The 19,076-nt window shown below is 41.8% G+C and overlaps 1 protein-coding gene across 3 annotated transcripts in view; it reads right to left on the bottom strand.

The window, feature by feature from the left end:
* The window catches only part of piezo1 (piezo type mechanosensitive ion channel component 1 (Er blood group)), an 84,454-nt gene that overhangs the window by 29,680 nt on the left and 35,698 nt on the right, over positions 1-19,076 (bottom strand). For 2 of the 3 annotated variants that reach the window (XM_084948959.1, XM_084948957.1), the window contains exons 16-32: positions 17,644-17,802; positions 17,181-17,284; positions 16,612-16,778; positions 14,993-15,169; positions 14,497-14,622; positions 13,148-13,348; positions 12,717-12,921; positions 10,870-10,974; positions 9,523-9,679; positions 7,657-7,900; positions 6,355-6,451; positions 5,966-6,131; positions 5,246-5,335; positions 5,039-5,121; positions 4,422-4,499; positions 2,190-2,290; positions 1,969-2,095 (exon numbers count right to left, since the gene is read on the bottom strand). In XM_084948959.1, the coding sequence (XP_084805085.1) occupies positions 1,969-2,095; positions 2,190-2,290; positions 4,422-4,499; positions 5,039-5,121; positions 5,246-5,335; positions 5,966-6,131; positions 6,355-6,451; positions 7,657-7,900; positions 9,523-9,679; positions 10,870-10,974; positions 12,717-12,921; positions 13,148-13,348; positions 14,497-14,622; positions 14,993-15,169; positions 16,612-16,778; positions 17,181-17,284; positions 17,644-17,802 (2,387 nt within the window). The remainder of the gene's footprint in view (positions 1-1,968; positions 2,096-2,189; positions 2,291-4,421; positions 4,500-5,038; positions 5,122-5,245; positions 5,336-5,965; positions 6,132-6,354; positions 6,452-7,656; positions 7,901-9,522; positions 9,680-10,869; positions 10,975-12,716; positions 12,922-13,147; positions 13,349-14,496; positions 14,623-14,992; positions 15,170-16,611; positions 16,779-17,180; positions 17,285-17,643; positions 17,803-19,076) is intronic. The other variant, XM_084948958.1, reaches the window with a different exon arrangement.

The following is a 19,076-nucleotide window of genomic DNA, read 5'->3' as shown; positions in this document are numbered from 1 at the left end:
TGGAGCCTGGGGCTCGCTCGGGCTCCTTCGGGGGTGAGGTGCCCTCGGCCTCTCGGCCTGGGGCTCGGTCACTCTGGCACAGCTGGCTGCCGGCGGAGCTCACGGGCACGTCACTGCAACCCCCCCTGGCTTCTGCTCCGCGGCTGCTGAGTGACCCCTCATCTGGGACTCTCCTCAGCTCTTTCTGGGACAGTGGTGCGGCTGCCCCTCTGTTGGTCTTCCTTGGTCTCTTGTGTTCTGAGGGTCTCTGGATGTCTGGAGTTTTGATCTCCTCCATACCTGCTTCATGCCCTGGAGGACGGGGCTGTGGCCCCCCCACACCCTCTAGCAGATCATTACATGAAGGAACCTTTTAAAAACAAGCGCGTCCATGCTCACAGGTGTACACACGGGTGCTCACACACACAAACTACACCCTTTTTGGCTCCTACCTCAAAGCACACTGTGCGCTGTTGATCTTACGTGCTGCACAATAATGTTTAATATTTAGTATTTACTGTTATATTCACATAGATCATCGTGATGATGTTGTTTATTATATTGCTCTCGTTTTCTTCTGCTTGTTTTCTCTTTTTTCTTTCTCCACAGGTGATCCAGGTGATTGATAGATGGATTTTTTGTCTGCTTATTTTGTTGGTTTTTGCCCTTTATCCCGTCCCTCTTCCCCGCTGTTTTTCTTTCCCTCTTTCTTTCTCCTCTTTCTTTTCCCCAGTCAAGTCTGTCCCGTATTTAGCAAGTGAAAATAAAATAAAATAAACAATAAAATAAACCATAAAATTATTTTATTTTACCGTATTAAACCATTACGGCAAGGCTGGGATGGTCAGTTTGGTAAAGTAAATCCGTTGGGCATCTTTCTTCGCCTTTAGACAATAATTCTGATGCAAAAGAGCCGAACGGGACAGGCAAAAAAAAAAAAAAAAAGACTACAAAAAAATGCATCTAACAATTAGTGTAGCTGTGGTTTGGTGGAATATATTGACCCATTGAAGATGCAATAATATATATATATAAAAACATAAATTAAAAAAAATAATTTCAATTAAGCTAAAGTGGACTAATTAACAGGCTGAGTGGGAAAAGCAATTCCAGCTCATTTGAAATGACCAAGCTCTTTGCTTTCTCCCTGGGAGAGCCCAGCCTTTCTCACAGAATCGTTTCCTCTTTCAGTCACTACGTTTGGTGCCACAGGTGAAGGCATGGATGAAGGTGGATTGCTAAATCAACAGCTTTGCTTTAACAACGTCAGCATAACCACTGACAGAGCGTACTCGTGATCAAGACCCTGAGATACTTAAACTGCTCCACCTGGAGTAGTGACTTGAATGTTGCTGTTGGAGCACATGGTCCAGTGCCCTTTCTTAAAGGTGGGAACAGATTCTTTGTAAGTGAGCAAACATACAAATTTAGGAGGGGATCAAATGATTATTTCACCCCAACATGTCCATGTTCTTTAGTCTATGGTTTTGCTACTATTTTTTGTATTTAGCAATGCAGTTTATTTCATTTTGCAATCAGTTAGGTAGACAAAGTTTAAAACTTTGTCTTGCAGCTCTAAGCATTCACACTACAATCAAGAAATACATCCTTTAGTCACTGCATTTTGGACTAAAGACTTAACTGGACTTGACTTGTAACTATGTAACAAGACCCTTTGTTGGGGTGAAATTTGGAGGGTTTGTAGACAAATTGCTTCAGTTTTCTAACTGATCGTTGTCACATCTTAAAATTGTCTGAATGGATTAAATCACAATCATTTCAGCTTTTACACACATAAATACTTGTAACAGTTGTGCAAAGCTGTTTACAGTTTACTGCCAAAGAACATTAAGAGGTTGAGAGCAGTCAGTCATTTACTAGTTCACATATTATTCTCACAGATTTATAAATGATAGATTTTCCCTGTTTGACTCCAGGGATGCCATGTGATCCAATATCTTATCAAAAATCGATGTAAGTAAATCCAACCTTTTACTGACAGAGCCTCGTGTGAATCAGCTCTTTCGTCTCTCTCAGTTCTCTTCAGTCGACCCTGTCGATTCTGCCGTTCTCTCAGAGCTGTTTTCACACTAGTCACCCATGCCTGATACGCCAACTGGGAGAGACAATCTCATTTTAGCAACAGCATACATCATACAACACAAAACTTTGCGCTTTTGTTTGTGTGAAGAAATTGTGTGTGTGAGCACCTGACAGGCAGTCTGTTTCTGAGGCTTCTGTTCTTCAGACTGTAGTTCATCTTCATCCTCGCTGTCAGATTCAAACAGGTAATAGTCTCCTGAGTGCAGCACTGTAAGTAGAAAAACATATTGTCATGTAAATAACTCAAATAAGTCTCTAATGCTGCCATAACAATCATTTGTATATGTTGCTATTGTTGCCTTTAATGCTACTTTTTAGAGTTCTTTTCATTGTTACTATTTTGGGGTCTTTTTTTGAAAAAGCTGCTTTTATACCTCGCCAGTGGTTGAGTAAGCACACAAAATGTTACTGTATCTTTCTACAATGACAAGTAATGAATCTAAATCTTAATCTCGGTCTGTATCATAGCACCAAAAAAAAATCTGGTCATGTAGCATTTACGATGGTCCGTTCTGAGCAAACACGGCTCATTTTATAGTTCTTGAATGCACTGTTCAAACCAAAATCATCACTGCTTGAAGTCACTGCTCATAGACACAAGCAGGACTGCATCATCCAAAAGTAACAAAGAGTAACTTTGTCTGGCCTTCTTCATAGATACAGTTTGTTACCATAGTAACTCAGCTGATGACCGGCTCTACCTCCTGAGCTACAGCCACCCCCTGTTCCACTCCAGAACTGCCTTTAACAAGATGTGGTGAGCAAAGGTGGATATACTTGTATCTCCCTGCTTTGTAGTCTGTACACAGGGGTTTTCATCGATGGATGAGTGGACTGAGGTGGATGTTGCTCATGACGTAGGGCGGATCACCTGCTAACTGGAACGTTTGAAAGTAGTTTGACCCCTAGCTGCTCTAGTCTCCATACCAAAGCATCCTTGGGCAAGATACTGAAGCCCAAGTTGTTCCCAGTGCATTCAGAGTATGTATGTGTTTGTGCATGTTAGATGTTACAAAGTTCGACTCTACCGGAGCTGATTATTTGTGTTCTTTTTTGTGAGTAAAAACAGTTACATACAGAGACACAAAATATATTGGTTCTATACATGTATGTAACTGACACATGGGCTAATTTGTGAGGATAATGTTTGAAATAGATGTTCATGTGAGAAATAGCTACTAATAAATCTAACTGTGACACTGCAAAAACTGAATGAAACACAAAGTGTCAATTATGCAAGCTCAGTCATCCAGGTAAGGAAATCTCAGTCTCAGCTGACTGCAGGTTCGCAGCACATTTGCACAATGACTGAAACTAGCATCACTGACTATCAATGGGCCGTGAGGTCAGTTTCATGATCATTAATTTGAACATTGCCATGACCATTGATCAGTGGTGATGAGTCGCATTCACAGAGAGTTGGGGAATGGCTGCAATCACAGCAATGTAAGACACTAACCCTCACCCCCTCCTCGATTCAGAGATGGGGAGTCAAGGAGGCCATTTACGTGAAAAGGGAAAGACCATCTCTGAATGGAGGAGAGGGCGTAAGAGTACTCAGAGAGACCGAGAGGGATAAGGAGAGAAATGAGGTGTGTCTGGACACCAGGTGACTGTATCTCAACAATGGTGATTGGATATCCAGAGAGAAGGAGAGAGGGGGATGCACAAGGGCAGAGTATAAAAAATGGTGCTTGGGAACATTTGCCATTGTTATTTTTTTTCTCTAGTTCCTGTGATGAGCAGAAGACGTCAAATGAAGATCTGGCTCTGGACATCTACAGTCAGGCTGCTAAACTGCTTCAATAAAACATCATCAAAGAAGTCTAAATCGTGGACGTTCCCTTTTATCTTTACTATTTTACAGAAACAGTAAAGGTAAAAATCTGAGTATTAATCTACATTACAGGTTACTCCAGCCTTTTAAAGTAACAGACCATTCTAGGCTTAGTTTTCCAGTTAAAATAAACCCAGTCATATTTCAGGAGCACAGATCTAGAGAGGAGCTACCATGACGGACGTGGTTGGCAGGACCGGCCTGCGAGGCTATTCAGGGTTTCTGGTTTTTTGTCAGAGTAAGACATCCAGAAGCCCTTCCAGACTTCCTGTATTGGGGTGCTGGTTCCACAGATCAACACTCTATATTCAAGACTATACTACATACATATACTACATACAGAGACTATTCTACTACTGAGACTACAGGATCTACAAGACTACAAGATCTGTAGCCAAGCCTGGAGCTATGTCTGTTGTTTAGACAGACATAGCTCTTGGGTTTGGGTTATTTGTAGGTTTTCCACATATCAGTATTGTCTCCATCTTATTATCCAGGCTACCTGCAGCATGGTCCAACCATGGCTGGTACCACAGCTTCTTCCTGGATCTCTTTTTTCCTGTCTGGATCTCTGGATCATCTGCAATGGAAACAGAAGTTCAACGAGCTTTCAGGACAGACTCACTGCGGGGATGCTAAGCTTAGAGTTGCACTAGTAGTTGTACTAAGAGAAGTCTGGGAAGTGTTTTAATCTTTTTTGGGGAAACAGAAATATCTTCCTAATAAAAGTGGTCCTAAAACGACACAGAAGGAAGAACAGAAATACAAAAGAAATAAAGAGTAAATGTTAAGGGTGTAATGTGAAGCTAGCTCACATCAGCACAGAGAAGTTTTACTGACTAACAGAAGTGAAGAAAAAATGTACGGAACAGGAAGGAATACGATGAAGGGAAATCAGGACAACGAGGCAGGAGAGAGGATGAGGAGACAGCAAATATGCTTCTTCAAATAAACATTTTTACAAAGCACAAATAATAGAAAGTGTTGTAAAAAGAAAAGAAGCAGTATCTTAAATTTTTACATAAGAACTGCATTCTAACGTATGTAATTGATTTCAAATGACACTGATTAAACTTCTGGCAGTGACAGGAAACACACGGCAGTAAAAATGAGTCGCACCGACAGCCGGGCTTTCTTTGGAGCTTTCACTTATTTTGTGTCCATATTTGTACTTCTGCTGCTTGGATCGAATTCTCTGCATCCTGAGGACAGAAAAAGAAGAGAAGAAGACGGACTTCATTTCTGTGATGCTTTATTTCTGAACACTCTCATTTTTAGGGTTTCTTAGAATTTGCGATATATTTTTCCATTGCTGTGAGCACTTACGATCTCTTGAGCTGCGACAGCGATTTCTTCTCAGCTTGTTGGTGGAAGTTGATGTTCTTCACAATACTGGCTCTAAAGAGCTCGAAACCCCTGAGAGGAAAAGGTCAATTAGTGCCATCAGCACATTACAGCCAGTAACAAGGTCGTTTCATGTTTATGAACAAAAGTGTGTCCGTGTAAATAAAGGTGTCAGTACAGCTGCCACCTCCTGTCCCAGCTGTTTATGGCCACAGTCTTTTTTCAAAATGTTAAATATGAAATGTTTTAATCTTCTGAGTATTACTGAGCAGCGGACGTGACAGGGTGATTATCAGCACATTAAACAGCGCACTATGACAGTGAGGTGAGCAGACTTTGAAGTGATGAAATATGCTTTTGGCAGACGCTGTGTCACTGATACCCGTGCACTGTCAGCTTTGTGTACATTGCTTCAGGCCATGTCACGCACACACTTTGTGCCAAATATTTAGGTCAACACGTGCTACATTTTATATTTCAAATATCGCCGGTGAATGCACCAAATAACCACAATGATAATATTTGCAGCGCTTCTGTGGTCAGGTGAAATATGAATTGTCTAGATTTGTTGTGTCTTTGGCATCGCGATAAATATAACTTGTGAGTAATTAAAGCATTTTAAAAACGTATTTTGGGTAAATTCAGGAAAAACATCTCATGCATGTTTGCATGATGTAAGTCAGTGATGTCACTGAGTTGTACCTCGAGGCCTGTTTGGCAGAAGCCTGCAGTTCAGTTGTCACATGAAGGAAGTAGAAACTGAGGAAGATCCTTCTCTGCAGCAGCAGGCACAGAAAGCAAATACTGTCCCACATTATTCCGGCTTCTTCTACCGGGAGACTGCACGTCTTGTCACTAACTGCTTGTGCTGTCAAGAAATCCAAAGAAAGCAAATGTGAATTTTGCAGAACATCAATCCCCATCAGAATTAAAGCTTTTTAAAATACCAAGTATAACCATTCAATTTAAGACTCATTTCATATTGTACTTGGCAAAAACCCCAAAAACAGATTTAAGGCACAACGTTCAGTCTGAGCAGAAACTGATACGGCAGCTCAAGTATTTTTATCATATTATTATTAAAAACTTACGATCATAGTATCCTTTGACTGTGCATACCAAGCTGAAGAGTTGGATGACCCAGCAGAAGCCCTTCTGCATCTCAAACACAAACACACATGCCAGGATCTGAAACACACAAACACACATAGCACAGTCAATATTTCTATATGTGACGTTTTGTATACAGAGATTCCAAAATTGTTCTTTTTCTTTATATCATTACATGATATCACAAAGTGATGAGGCGTCTCTGTAGGACACAGAACCTCTGGCTTTTTCAAAGGCTTCTATAAAGAAATGACAGCACTGACAAGAGACAGCTTCACAGGACTCTCAATGGTAACACCTAACACTTTGTGAGTCCTGCTTCAGCAGACCGTGTTAATCACATCGAGCTAGCAACCAGGTACCCGCCCCCTGACGACCTCCGTATTCCTCGACTGGTTGGCGAGTGGTTACTGGAGGACGCTGGCTGAAATCGATCACAAAGCCTTGGTCACAGCAGTTTAATGGACAAAGCTGATTTGTCTGTAAACACTCCCTAAATAACGAGCAAGTGTTTGAACTGGTAAACTGGCTGGTTGTATTCTACCTGAGCACCTGAACTCAAAGTAAAAGCAAACGCGTTTGAAGAGGTGGAACACAACTAGCACTGTAGACCTATTTCAACCTCAATCGCCTCAATAACCTCCAGAAACCACTCGCCATCTGGTTGAGGAATACACATTTTTCCCTAGCAGTCAATGTCACGGACCATCGTCTGTCCTTGTGTGACTGAGGCTTGAGCACAGGGGTGGGCAATCTCAGTCCACGAGGGCCGGTGTCCCTGCAGGTTTTAGATGTGTCCTCGAACCAACACAGCTGATTTAAATGGCTAAATTATCTCCTCAACATGTCCTGCAGTTCTCCAGAGGCCTGGTAACGAACTAATCATGTGATTCAGGTGTGTTGACCCAAGGTGAGACCTAAAACCGGCAGGGACACCGGCCCTCGTGGACTGAGATTGCCCACTCCTGCTTTAGCAACTGATTTTTACAGCAAACCACTGCCATGTGGTGGGGGAGGAGCCAGGCGGTCCCTGGGCATCACATCGACAGTTTGCTTATTGTGTGGATGCTTCAAAGGCCACACAGCATTTTCCCAAAATGCTAATTTTTCTAGTTTTTTTAATGTTGTTTTTTGGTAAGAGTAAATTATTTTTCAAACAAGGTTAAACAAGGTTAGCCTTGTGATATCATCAACATACATTAAGCAGGACAACACAATGTTGCTTAGTTGTGGATGTAAACTTAAAATATATTTCATCACCAAACTATAAATGTTATACTCACAGATAAGAGATTTTTAGATATGATGACTGCCACATTATAGATGATGAGACAGTCCCACAGGTTGAGGCGAGTTCTGGATGGTTTGCCCAATAGCTGCGTTCCAAACAACAGAAAAAAGAAGCAAGCAAGCAGGTAGCCCAGTCCAAACACAGATATCCGAGTCGACCCTGTGATAAAGACCACTGACAACACAAACCAGAAGAAGTGGCGAAATACCAAAACCTTCGCCATGTCCAGGTAACTCCTACAAGAGGAAAAAGAGAAAACAAATAATAAAATACATATTTGAATGACAGAGCTGCTCCTGTAGTGAGATGGAGAAGGAGAGCAAGACAAACTATGAGTAAAATTCACTTTTTCTTTAGATTTAGATCGACCGAGAACAGGCAGGTCAGACTGCAGTGCACGCACGATCTGATTTCCTCGTGTTGGTGTTGTTCCCAGATCATCATACTAAATGTTGTTCCAGGATCAACATTGCAAGTGACCAATCAGAATGTTGTGACGTCATACTTTTGCGACTTCGGGAAAAACCGGCATAAAACAAAAAACTGTACTTAAGCTGCGAGAAACCGCCTCTGTCCACCGATCAACGGACCCTGACCCTAACCGTAACCCTTTAATAAACAGTAAGCAGAATTGATATTGTCCTTGCAACATTGGAATTTCATAAATGCACGAATGGCCTGGCGCGCAAAAGAATAACGTCACAACAATGTGATTGGTCACTTGCAATGTTGAACCTGGAACAACATTTTCATGATGGTCTGGGAACAACACCAACACGAGGAAATCAGATCATCCGCAGTGCACAGTCTTACAACCACTTCTTCCATGTGCTAGAAAATCATGAAGATAATGTGTGAGGCCACCTGTCAGAAAGTTAAAGTAAGGATTAAGTGTCCTTTTAAAACATCACATTAAAGCTTTCATCACAAAATGTCAAGAGCAAAGTTATTCATACTGTTACATACGTCAAGTCCACAATTTCCACTCTCACCATATGATAGCTGGGATAGGCTAGCTGCCCCCCCAATAAGCATACGCGAAAGAGAACGGGTGGATGAACGGATAATAATAATAGTATTTTGCAAATATGGGAAAATATGGAAGGGTATAAATACCAACTTTACCTTTTTGTTTTCCAAGAATATTCCATTTTTTTCTAATTTGCTCCTAACTAACAAAACTGTGGCTGCACTGTCACACAGTTTGCTGTGGCACTGGGCTGACCCTCTACAGGTCACAGCAGAATTTCTGTTCTAAGGGTAAATGGACTGCTTCTCATTTTGTAACTCTCTACTAACGAACTAACTTAAAGCGCTTCATGCATCATGCCTCATTCACACACATTCATACTGTGATGGATGCATCGAAGAGCAGCCTGCGGTTTGCATCTTGCTGAAGGATATCTGGCATGCAGACAGGCGCAGCCAGGGATTGAACCACCAACCTTCCAGTTAGTGAATGACCTGCTCTACCACCTGAGCCCACCCCACAAGGGGGCTCCATTTTCTCCAATACTATCTCAATATTGATCATTGATCTCATTGGCTTTAAACTGCACAAATAACTGATTTCACTGGGATTTCTGTTGTTTCTATACAGTATCTACAATATGAACTCAGGTTCATGTGGTTATTTTCCTTCCCTGAAACAGTGTTTTAATAAATGAAGCTTAGAGTTCAATAAGGACGATCTATGGCCTCACATCTGTCCACTGCTGGGAGCTGACAGCTAAATCTAAGCTTTATCACTCCCACTTTCCCACGCTGTCAAGCTGTTTGTGCCATCACTCCAATCACCCAAAGCAGGTTCAATTTGAAATGACTGAAAATATAGACGTATAGACTTTATGATATTTACCTGCAATTTATGAAATTAGGTGCAGGGTTAAACAATCGACCTTCCATTGGTTCTGGTTCATCTGTGTTCTCTCCTGCTAGAACCATCCACTCCTCCACGTGCTCACACTCAAACACCTTCCACTGCTGAGATGCACACATCAGCAGCACAAAGTCCGCTGTGGGCACACACAACATAACGCAATGATTTTCACCTGCAGCACTGAATTCTTATGGGCTCAGTGTCAAAACATCAAAACATGACACAGGGAGAAGATCTTAGTAACTGGAATACACACAAAACTATACATGACAATGTCTGTGAAGTCAAAGGAGCTTGCAAAGAAAAGCGTCTGGACTTCTTTAAGTTGCTTGAAGGCGTTTCACCTCTCATCAGAGAAGCTTCTTCAGTTCTAAAGTCAAATGGTGGGGAGTCCCAGATTTAAACCTAGTGGGAGTATCCCCCCACAGAGGGACAAAAGGTCAAAGGTCACTCTTTCGAGGATGCCAATGTTCACATTTTGGACAGAGAGGACAGATGGTTTGAAAGAGGAGTGAAAGAAGCATCTATGTCCTCTGTGAGCGACCATCTTTGAACAGAGGCGGGGGTTTACGACACCAACTGTCTGCCATCTATAATCCAGTTTTGAGATCCTCCCCAGACGCCTTAACGCCCACTCACATCCTGGGCCATCTGACCTCAGGAATTCACATGATAAGGTGGGGCCAGGTTTCACAATGAGCTCACCCGAAACTCTGGCTGATTGGGACCCACACCCAGTTTCACACCTTGGCTCAGGCGATTAGAGGATCATCAGGGGGTCCTTTTGTCCCTCTGTGGGGGGAAACTCCCACTAGGTTTAAATCTGGGACTCTCCACCATTTGACCTTAGAACTGAAGAAGCTTCTCGGATGAGAGGTGAAACGTCTTCAAGCAACTTAAAGAAGTCCAGACGCTTTTCTTTGCAAGCTCCTTAGACTATACATGACAATATGTTAACTGTGAACTCTGACTACACATTACAGTCAAATGTGCTTGTTCTACTGAGCGCACTGGATTTTATACTACAAAGAGCAGAATTTGTCTACATATATTATTATATTAACACACAATTGTGTAAATAGTGGCATAAACATTAAGAATATGCAGAAGTTATTGGAACAACTGTGAGACGACAAACATAACCAGCACAAATATGCCTTTTCGTGTAATAAAAACTGCTCTTTTGTGACAATTTCCAATAATAATCCATACAAACTCTGAAGTTCACTCCGTTAGAATATGCACACTCCATACTGTGGGAGTGGCAGTGACACAAAGGTTTGCTTTGTTCACTCATGGATGAAGTGACCAAGCACACAGACTAACCTATGAGATTTCTGGAGTTTGGAACAGTATAAAAATCAGGCAGATAGATCCATTTAATGAGAGCTGAGTTCATCAACACTGGACTCTTCCATCTCCATGGGTAGTCTACAACAAGCACACAGAAAAGCAGAGACATACAGTAGTATTTATAGAAACATGTGTAAACATCCTCTCTGAAAAGTGCCCGACTGACACATAAGACCGACCTTTTGTAATCGGCCATAATTTAAATAAAACAAGTGAAATGGAGACAGTACGCACACCCCTGCATTTATCAGACCTTCCACACATCTATAAAACTACGAGCTGAAATACGAGCTGCCTCAGCTAATTCAGACAAAGAGCACATCCATCCACTACTGTTCATCCAGGCTGTACAGCAGAAAAGCCCAGACCGACCCTCATCAGCGGGAACACCAATGTGCTCTCAGGTCGGCCAAGTGATATAATCTCTCCAGTGTGTCCTGGGTTTTTGTTTGGGGGGGTTGCTCCTGGTAGGACATTCCTGGAAAACTACATCCAGGAGGCTCCCAGAAACCATCCCAATCAGATGAAGGAACCACCACAACTTGAACCTTTCCATGTGGAGGAGTAGTGACTCTACTTTAAGTACCCTCCCGAATGACTGAACTTCTCACCCTACCTCTAAGACTGAGCCCATCCACCCTTGAGAGAGATATAATTTCCAAAGCCTGTATACATAGTCTCATTAATGTAGTCATTACCCAGAGCTCATGACCATAGGTGAGTGTAGGGACAGAGATCAGCCTGGTTTTTATGCTCAGCTCTGTTTGGACTGGACTGCTACAGTGTCTGCATCATGGATGATGCACCTCCCAGTCTGAGGACCATGGTCCTAAGACTGCTAATTCTCCTTCCCACCAAGTCAGACTCTGCTGCAAACAATTCCAGTGCAAACTGGGAGCCCCCACCTGAGGAAGCTCACAGAACCAGCAATATCTGCAACAAGCAGGGCTGCATCTAAAGGGGGACATGGGGTGTATGAGACCCAATTTATTTTAAGGCTTAAGTAGATATTAATAAAACTGAAATATTTCAAAATAAAAGCTTTTTTGCAGCGTAATAAAACTGTACATGGGCCAGTAAAGCTCTTTTCTGTTAGGCTTTTAGGTTGGACACTGAACTGTTATTAACATTCATTATTAACATATACAATTACATTTTTTTATATAGTGCCAAATCAACTTACTTCAAGATGCTTATCATCATGCAGTCTTGTTTTCAAGAACAGCACAGTGCTTCCTAAATAATTACCGTTATAAATGTAAAGATACGGCACTGCATCCATTGATATAAACCACAAAGTCGTTATCCAGGGATACGATCTAAAGGGAAGTGAATAGAGCACACAGTGCTTGGTTTTGTAGAAGACATGGACGTATTGTTGGATTTATCAGGCTGTGACTTTTAGTGTTCACTGGGTGAATCTGCAATCTAGAGAGAACGATCGGAGAAAGACTGAGCATCTCCACAGACATGGTTCTCTATTAAACGCTGCTGGTTCAGGGTGGATTGCTTCTTGGCATGTGTGGGCTCTCTTTCACACATGTGAGAAGTAGTCACACATGTGGAGACTGTTAGGTCTACAACTCCTGATTCCATCGTCTCAAAATAAGTTGGATGATTTGATATGGGCAAAGATGCAACAAAAAGATGCAGCGTGAGCATCTTCATCCATAGATTTATTATAATAAAACATACATATTGTATTACTAATATAAGACAGAGTTTATCTAGTGTGGAAATATGCAAGAATATACTTTATTCATGTATTACATATTTCTGACATCTAATTTATTTTAAAATTGAAGACTTTTAAAACTCACCTATGCAGAGAGCTGGCGGTATGCCCACACAGAGCAGATACTGGTAGATCATGATGATGGACAGGAAGAGACAGTATTTTGGCCAGATCCTTGCAATAGCTGCCCGCCTCCGCCTCACTAAGATTGCTACTAACCAACAGCCATGGATCATCACTAAAAAATTCATCCTCTGTCCAATCACATTCACAGTCATCAGGAAGCAAATCTTTAAAAAAGAGCAGATATTTAAAAATTAAGACTAAAAACGACATTTCAACACACTGATGCGCTGGGACGCTATATTTAACTTATCTTCTTTTGAATAAAATAAAACAAATATTACATTATACAATAGAAAGGATTCCCTGTAAAATGCACTTGTTACAGCTGTTACTGATATACTCTGATCCAAAGCCCACATTTGTGCAGTAAGAGATTATTTTCTTAACTACCTCTAATCCAAATTTGTAGAAAGTGTAGTTAAGCAGATACTTGAAGCAGGATATGAGGCCCTGGTCTGAAGTGTCTCTTGTGGCGCCAGGAAAGAGCGCCGGGATGACGGGCGGGGAACGCTGGAGTTGTCGGTAATGGTGAGCCTGGTGTCGATACACTGTTGCCTCAAAAACCAACAACATCAGCACAATTAAATGGTTCTGCAAAAAATCATTAGGAAACAATCAGATTAGGCTTTCACCAAAATTTCATAACAGTTATGTAATAACCACACACACTGTAAAATGCACAGAGTAAAACATAACATTGCCATCCAATTGCAGTTAAGAGTCATGAAGAATTAAATACATCTTTACTGCTTCAATGGGAATTAAGTTCAGTAGTAGTCAGACACTGCTAACAAGATGAACTTGATCAGGTGATCATCAGAAAGTGTGACGAGCCGTAAAAGCTGTGGTTATTGCGACAGTTGCACTCGCTGTCCATCTGCTCGTCTGTGGTTGCTTCAAAGATGGAGATGGGTTGCTCTCTTCAAAGCAAATGAAACGGTACGTGTGTCTGCAATTCGTTTTTGATTAAACAGGCACCTGCATGCAATCTGCTACAATGCATTCATGCCACCGTTAACTGTAATAAATCTCAAATGTGATATGCAAAGCTTTAAGCTAGGGTGGACTCGCCTTCACGCAGAGGTGCAACTCTCTCAGGCACAAACTGGGCCAGGTAAAAAACTAATTATGAAGATGTCAGAATTCTACCAACAGCAATACAAATGTGTGGCTCAAACATGAGGGCACTAACAAAATCTATTAAAGGGAAAATGCAAATGTTTCTCTCTGAAGAAGCACACATATGTTTATATTAAATACAATGTTGAACTCTTTTGTCAGAAATTGGCAGGAACTCTGTGTGGACTTGAGGACTAGCACTCAGGTGCAGCGAAGGATTTATCCACAGAGAAGTGGGTAACTCCTCCTTTAAAGCCTGAATCTACGAGCAACAGCTGACATGTACCATGTGCAGAGAAACACAAAGCATTACTCATCTTAGATTCTGAGCTACCTGTGTTAATGAAGTGAGCGATAGAAGTGCATAGAAGCTGTGCACCGGGCTGCTGACACCCTGCAGTTACAATGACCATGACCCTGCTCACTACAACTGCTGGACAGTACAAGTGTGAAACAAAGAGAAACAAAGGCCTCACTCTGAGAGTGTTACATGCGCGGTTCACGCTGTGCTGTCAAACGCATCACAGAGCCAAGTGGCTTTTACTTAAATGTCATTATTAGTGTTTATACTACACGTTTAATTCATCTGCATTATTTGAATTAAAGTGAAATGAATATACCTTGCTGTATCCGAGTGCTGTAGCATCTTTCCTAATGCCAAACCATTTGGCGGGATCCACTGGTTCCTTATACAAGGAAGAGTTTTTCATTTCCTCTGGTAACAGGTTGGTTTCATTTGCAAGAGGCTGTAAAAGAAAATCACAAACACTTTCTCACTCCAGTGCTGAGGACAAAATGATTATTCTACAAGAGCAGTCAAAGAACAAGAAGATGCAGCAGTTCTCTAATATTATTAGTAATAAAATTATTATCCTGATCTCATCGGATTTATAAAACACTACTGAGATGTTCTGGAAGTCACAGTTTGGGAACATAACCAGACTTTCTTATCATTTTCAGCCCAGTCTGTGACCCCGGCCACTTCCTTTTTTGTTTGTTGAACTGACTGCGCTGCATAAACACAGGCTCAGCACAAACGCATGCAGGTATTAACCAAACCATGCAGCCGGTTCTCTCAAACTGGCTTTGCACGCCTGCAGTAAAGCAGAGTCTTACCATGGTACAGTTACGGGAGTAGTCGTCAGGGTCAACAACACTGAGCTGGTACAACATCTTGCACACAATGATGACGCACACCCAAACTGTGGACAGGCAGGACGCCATGGATCTGAAACGGTCATAAGGCATCGCCAGAGACCAGAGGACAACCAGGACCAGATTCATCACGGATGGCTACAGACAAACAGAAAGAGACAGTACTTTAACAGGTACGCTTTCCCCTAATCGGGACAGTTTCTTAACATTTGTTGTCGTTGTCTTTCTCACCGTCATCATCACCAACGTCATATAACGAGCTAACTTCCCTATGCGTACATATATCCAGAGGAAAGAGTGTTAAGCATTTAGAAGCACCACGGAAGCTCCTGCTGGCACTTTGATCTTTCCTGACAGGTAAACTTTATCCGTTATTAAAAATGTGAAATTCACCTGCAAATATGCGTCTCTAAAGATCAGCCACATTATTGAGTGTAGGTGATGTGCTGTGCGTGCATGTGAGAACGCATTTACAGACAGGTGTCGTTTCGGTTACACGAACCACTAACAACAACAACACCAACGTCACATGTGTTTAGCGGCTGGATGTGTGTTTTTTGGGAGCTTATGTAAAATTTGGGTTTGTGTTCAGAAGTTTAGCCGAGTCTTAGCACAGATAAATGTCTGACACACGTGACATCTCAGTACAGGTTTGAACTGTGAACTCAAGTAGAAATGGTCCTCTTAGATTTGAGACCAGCTCGAGGGTTTGTATGAAATGCTGAATGACGCCTTTTGAAGCCAAGTAATTTCTCCTTGTTGGTGAGTTCACTGCTAACTTTTACAGGCCGCTGTGGTTCTACATTCATCATCTGCAGTGGAGGATATGGGACAGTGACAGCTAATATCTAATCTCAGATAAACAGAAATGACTCTGACAGTCAGTGTGGACTCAGATCAAAACAGCATCACTGACGTTAATCGAATAAATCGAGGAGATTATAAATGCTATAGATCAGCAACAGTATGCAGCTGGATTATTCCTCGATAACTAGAAGGCGTTTGATACAATCAATCACGACATGTTAATTAATGAACTGGAGCAGTATGGGATCGGGGAGCTGTACCGCACTGAGTGAGAAATGATTTACGTGACAGGAAACAGTTTGTGAAGCTGGGTGAATATCCCTCATCATGCTTGGATAATGCATGTGGGAATCAAATTTAAAGCATCCCTGTATCCGTCCAACACTACGAGGTGTTTGCCTCTCTGAGTGGAGTGAAGAACTGGAGCAACGTCCCAGCATGAACCAGTTGTACAGAGAGGAGGGAGGGCTTGGATGGGGTGGATCACCCACTACAGGGATGTGTGTATAAGTGTGTGTGTGGGTGCACAAGCATGCTTATATAAGTATATGTCTGAGTATATTTGTAATGATGGATAGGCCATAAACAGGAAGAAGACCAGGGGGCGGGATTAAATAAGCTCATCCTGCTGCTTTTTAAACATGCAAGTTATTTATAATTATTACTGTTTTGTTTTCCTTTCTTTGTTTGTCTCTTTTTTCTCTGCTGTTGTTGTAACATGTTCAAAATAAAGATACAACACAATAACTTAATGCTTCAGTCTTTGCCTGTACCTCTTCGAGGGCGACCCATACAGAGAAGAAGGCCACCATCTTGAGGATGTGAAGCTCCAGAAGCCTCCAGAGAAACTCTTGAATTGTGGTGAGAATGTCAGAGAATCTTCTGGAAAGATCCAGTAACCTGTCCATCACCAGACCCCATTTACTAGGCATCAGCTCCACTAATGAAGAAATCAGACAAACATCTGTGAGTCTGACTGGGATGACTTCTTAAATGAAAAGGTATATTTCCAGTGCATCCAGTCTGCTTGCTCAGTCCTCTGATTTAATGTGAATGTTTAGGATTTGATTCTCTTGGACAGGCACACAGTGTAATTTCAAACTTCAGGACCGCTGCGAGTAAGAGAGGAGCTAATGACAAGAAGCTCTGGAACATCAACACCAGTAAGACAAAATGAATGGGCCAGTGACCCATTCAAGGACAAACTGCAACAGCTTAATAAACCTGATGATCAATTAGCAGTCGGTTGCTGTCTCGTTCAGATGTAACAACCTCACAGTTCTATATGATATTAGAAAGTAACTTTTACATAATTATAATAAACCTGAATGTTTTGTTTTACCTTCATCTTCAGAGTCATCATCAGTGTTTGCAACAAGGTCCTCGTCATTGTTCACTTGCACATTAGCAGAGCCAGTCTGGTCTGCCCTGTCACTGCGCTTTCTTCTGAAAAGATTAGACCAAAGCACAAACATCACCTGTCTTTATAACGCACACAGGTGATGGTGGGTGTCACTCCCTGTAAAAACCAAGCGTAACCAAAAACTGAATGAAAACCGAACTTATTTCAAGGACAACAAAGCTGTTTGTGGGTCCTCTGATCAGTTCTATATTTTCTAAATATTTAAAACCAGGTTTAAATGTTTAACCATCCCAGCATGAGGACAGAGCTGTCCAGCCCAGCAACTCCACACAGGACGTAAAAACTAACTTGGGTAGAAAACAGTATTAACACTGTACTATGAAGAAAACCAGACATTTTGCTGTTACATGTCATGAGGAGCAGCAGCAGCAGGATGTGTTACCTGTGTATGGGTGTAATCCGCTCCAGGTCAGTGATTCTCATGAACGGCTTGTGAAAGTAGTGCAGCTGTAGGATACAGGCCAGCAGGAAGAAGCCGGGGATCAGAATACTAGTGAAGAGTTCAGACAGAGCAAAGGTCTCCAGGCCGATCGCTGCCAGCCTGAGGATGACAGAGCAACACCATGGGCATTTTCAGATTTCAGCACAGGTTGTGGTTGATTGTTACACTCTGGAAGTGGAATGAGGGTGCGTGTTAGAGGGTTTGCTGAATACTATCGTCACGTTTCATGCGGGAAGAAACGGGAAAAAAGCATTTTCCTAAGTACAGTGCAAAAAAAAGAAGAAAAGAAATGCCAGCCCTTTCCTATTGGTGGGAAAATGTAGCATATCGACCAATAAAAAAATCATGAGATGTGGTTGCTTAGGAAGAGGGTAAAGTCCAACACACCCTGGACCCCAGAAATCATGAAAAATGTAAATTTTTGGTAAAAATGTTTCATGATTTCTGACATTTTGTGTAAATTTAAGCACGTATCAATTAAAACTTTGACTTAGATTGTGTTCGTAAACGAACCACCTCATGTTGTTTAGCTTTCTGGATTTCATGCTTATTTGTTATTTAGGCTATACAGTACATAAGATCAAAATTCACACGTTTTATTTAACTGAAAGGTTCAATTATCTCGGCTAAAGAAAATAAAAAAGTTATCAAATATATTTATATGAAACACATGTATGTATAATGCTTTATATACTATAAGCACCTTTAGGCGACTGATGTTGTGATTTGGCGCTGTATAAATGAAAACTGAGTTACACTGAACAAAAATATAATCACAACACTTTTGTTTTTGCTCCCATTTTTCATGAGCTGAACTCAAAGATCTGAAACATTTTCTACAGACACTAAAGATCCATCACTTCCATACATTGTCCACAAATCTGTCTAAATCCGTGTTAGTGAGAACTTCTCCTTCGCTGAGCTAATCATCCCACCTCACAGGTGTGGCATGTCAAGGTGCTGATTGAACAGCATGAATATTGCACAGGTGTGCCTTAGACTGCCCGCAATAAAAGGCCACTCTGAAATATGCAGTTTGATCACACAGCACAATGTCACAGATGTTGAAACCTTTGAGGGAGCGTGCAATGGTCATGCTGACTGCAGGAATGTCTACCGTGAAAACAATGTTAATTTCTCTGCCATAAGCCATCTCCAAAGGCGTTTCAGAGAATTTGGCCGTACATCCAACCGGCTTCACAACCACAGACCACGTGTAACCACACCTGCCCAGGACCTCCACATGCAGCATGTTCATCTCCAGGATCGTCTGAGACCTGCCACCCGCTGCAGCAACAGTCGGTTTGCATAACCAAAGAATTTCTGCACAAACTGTCAGAAAGCATCTCAGGGAAGCTCATCTGCATGCTCGT

Source organism: Perissodus microlepis, chromosome 13 (genome assembly GCF_051167445.1).
Source record: "Perissodus microlepis isolate ML-2025 ecotype Zambia chromosome 13, ASM5116744v1, whole genome shotgun sequence".
NCBI lineage: Eukaryota > Metazoa > Chordata > Actinopteri > Cichliformes > Cichlidae > Perissodus > Perissodus microlepis.
This window is presented reverse-complemented; position numbering and strand designations above follow the sequence as displayed.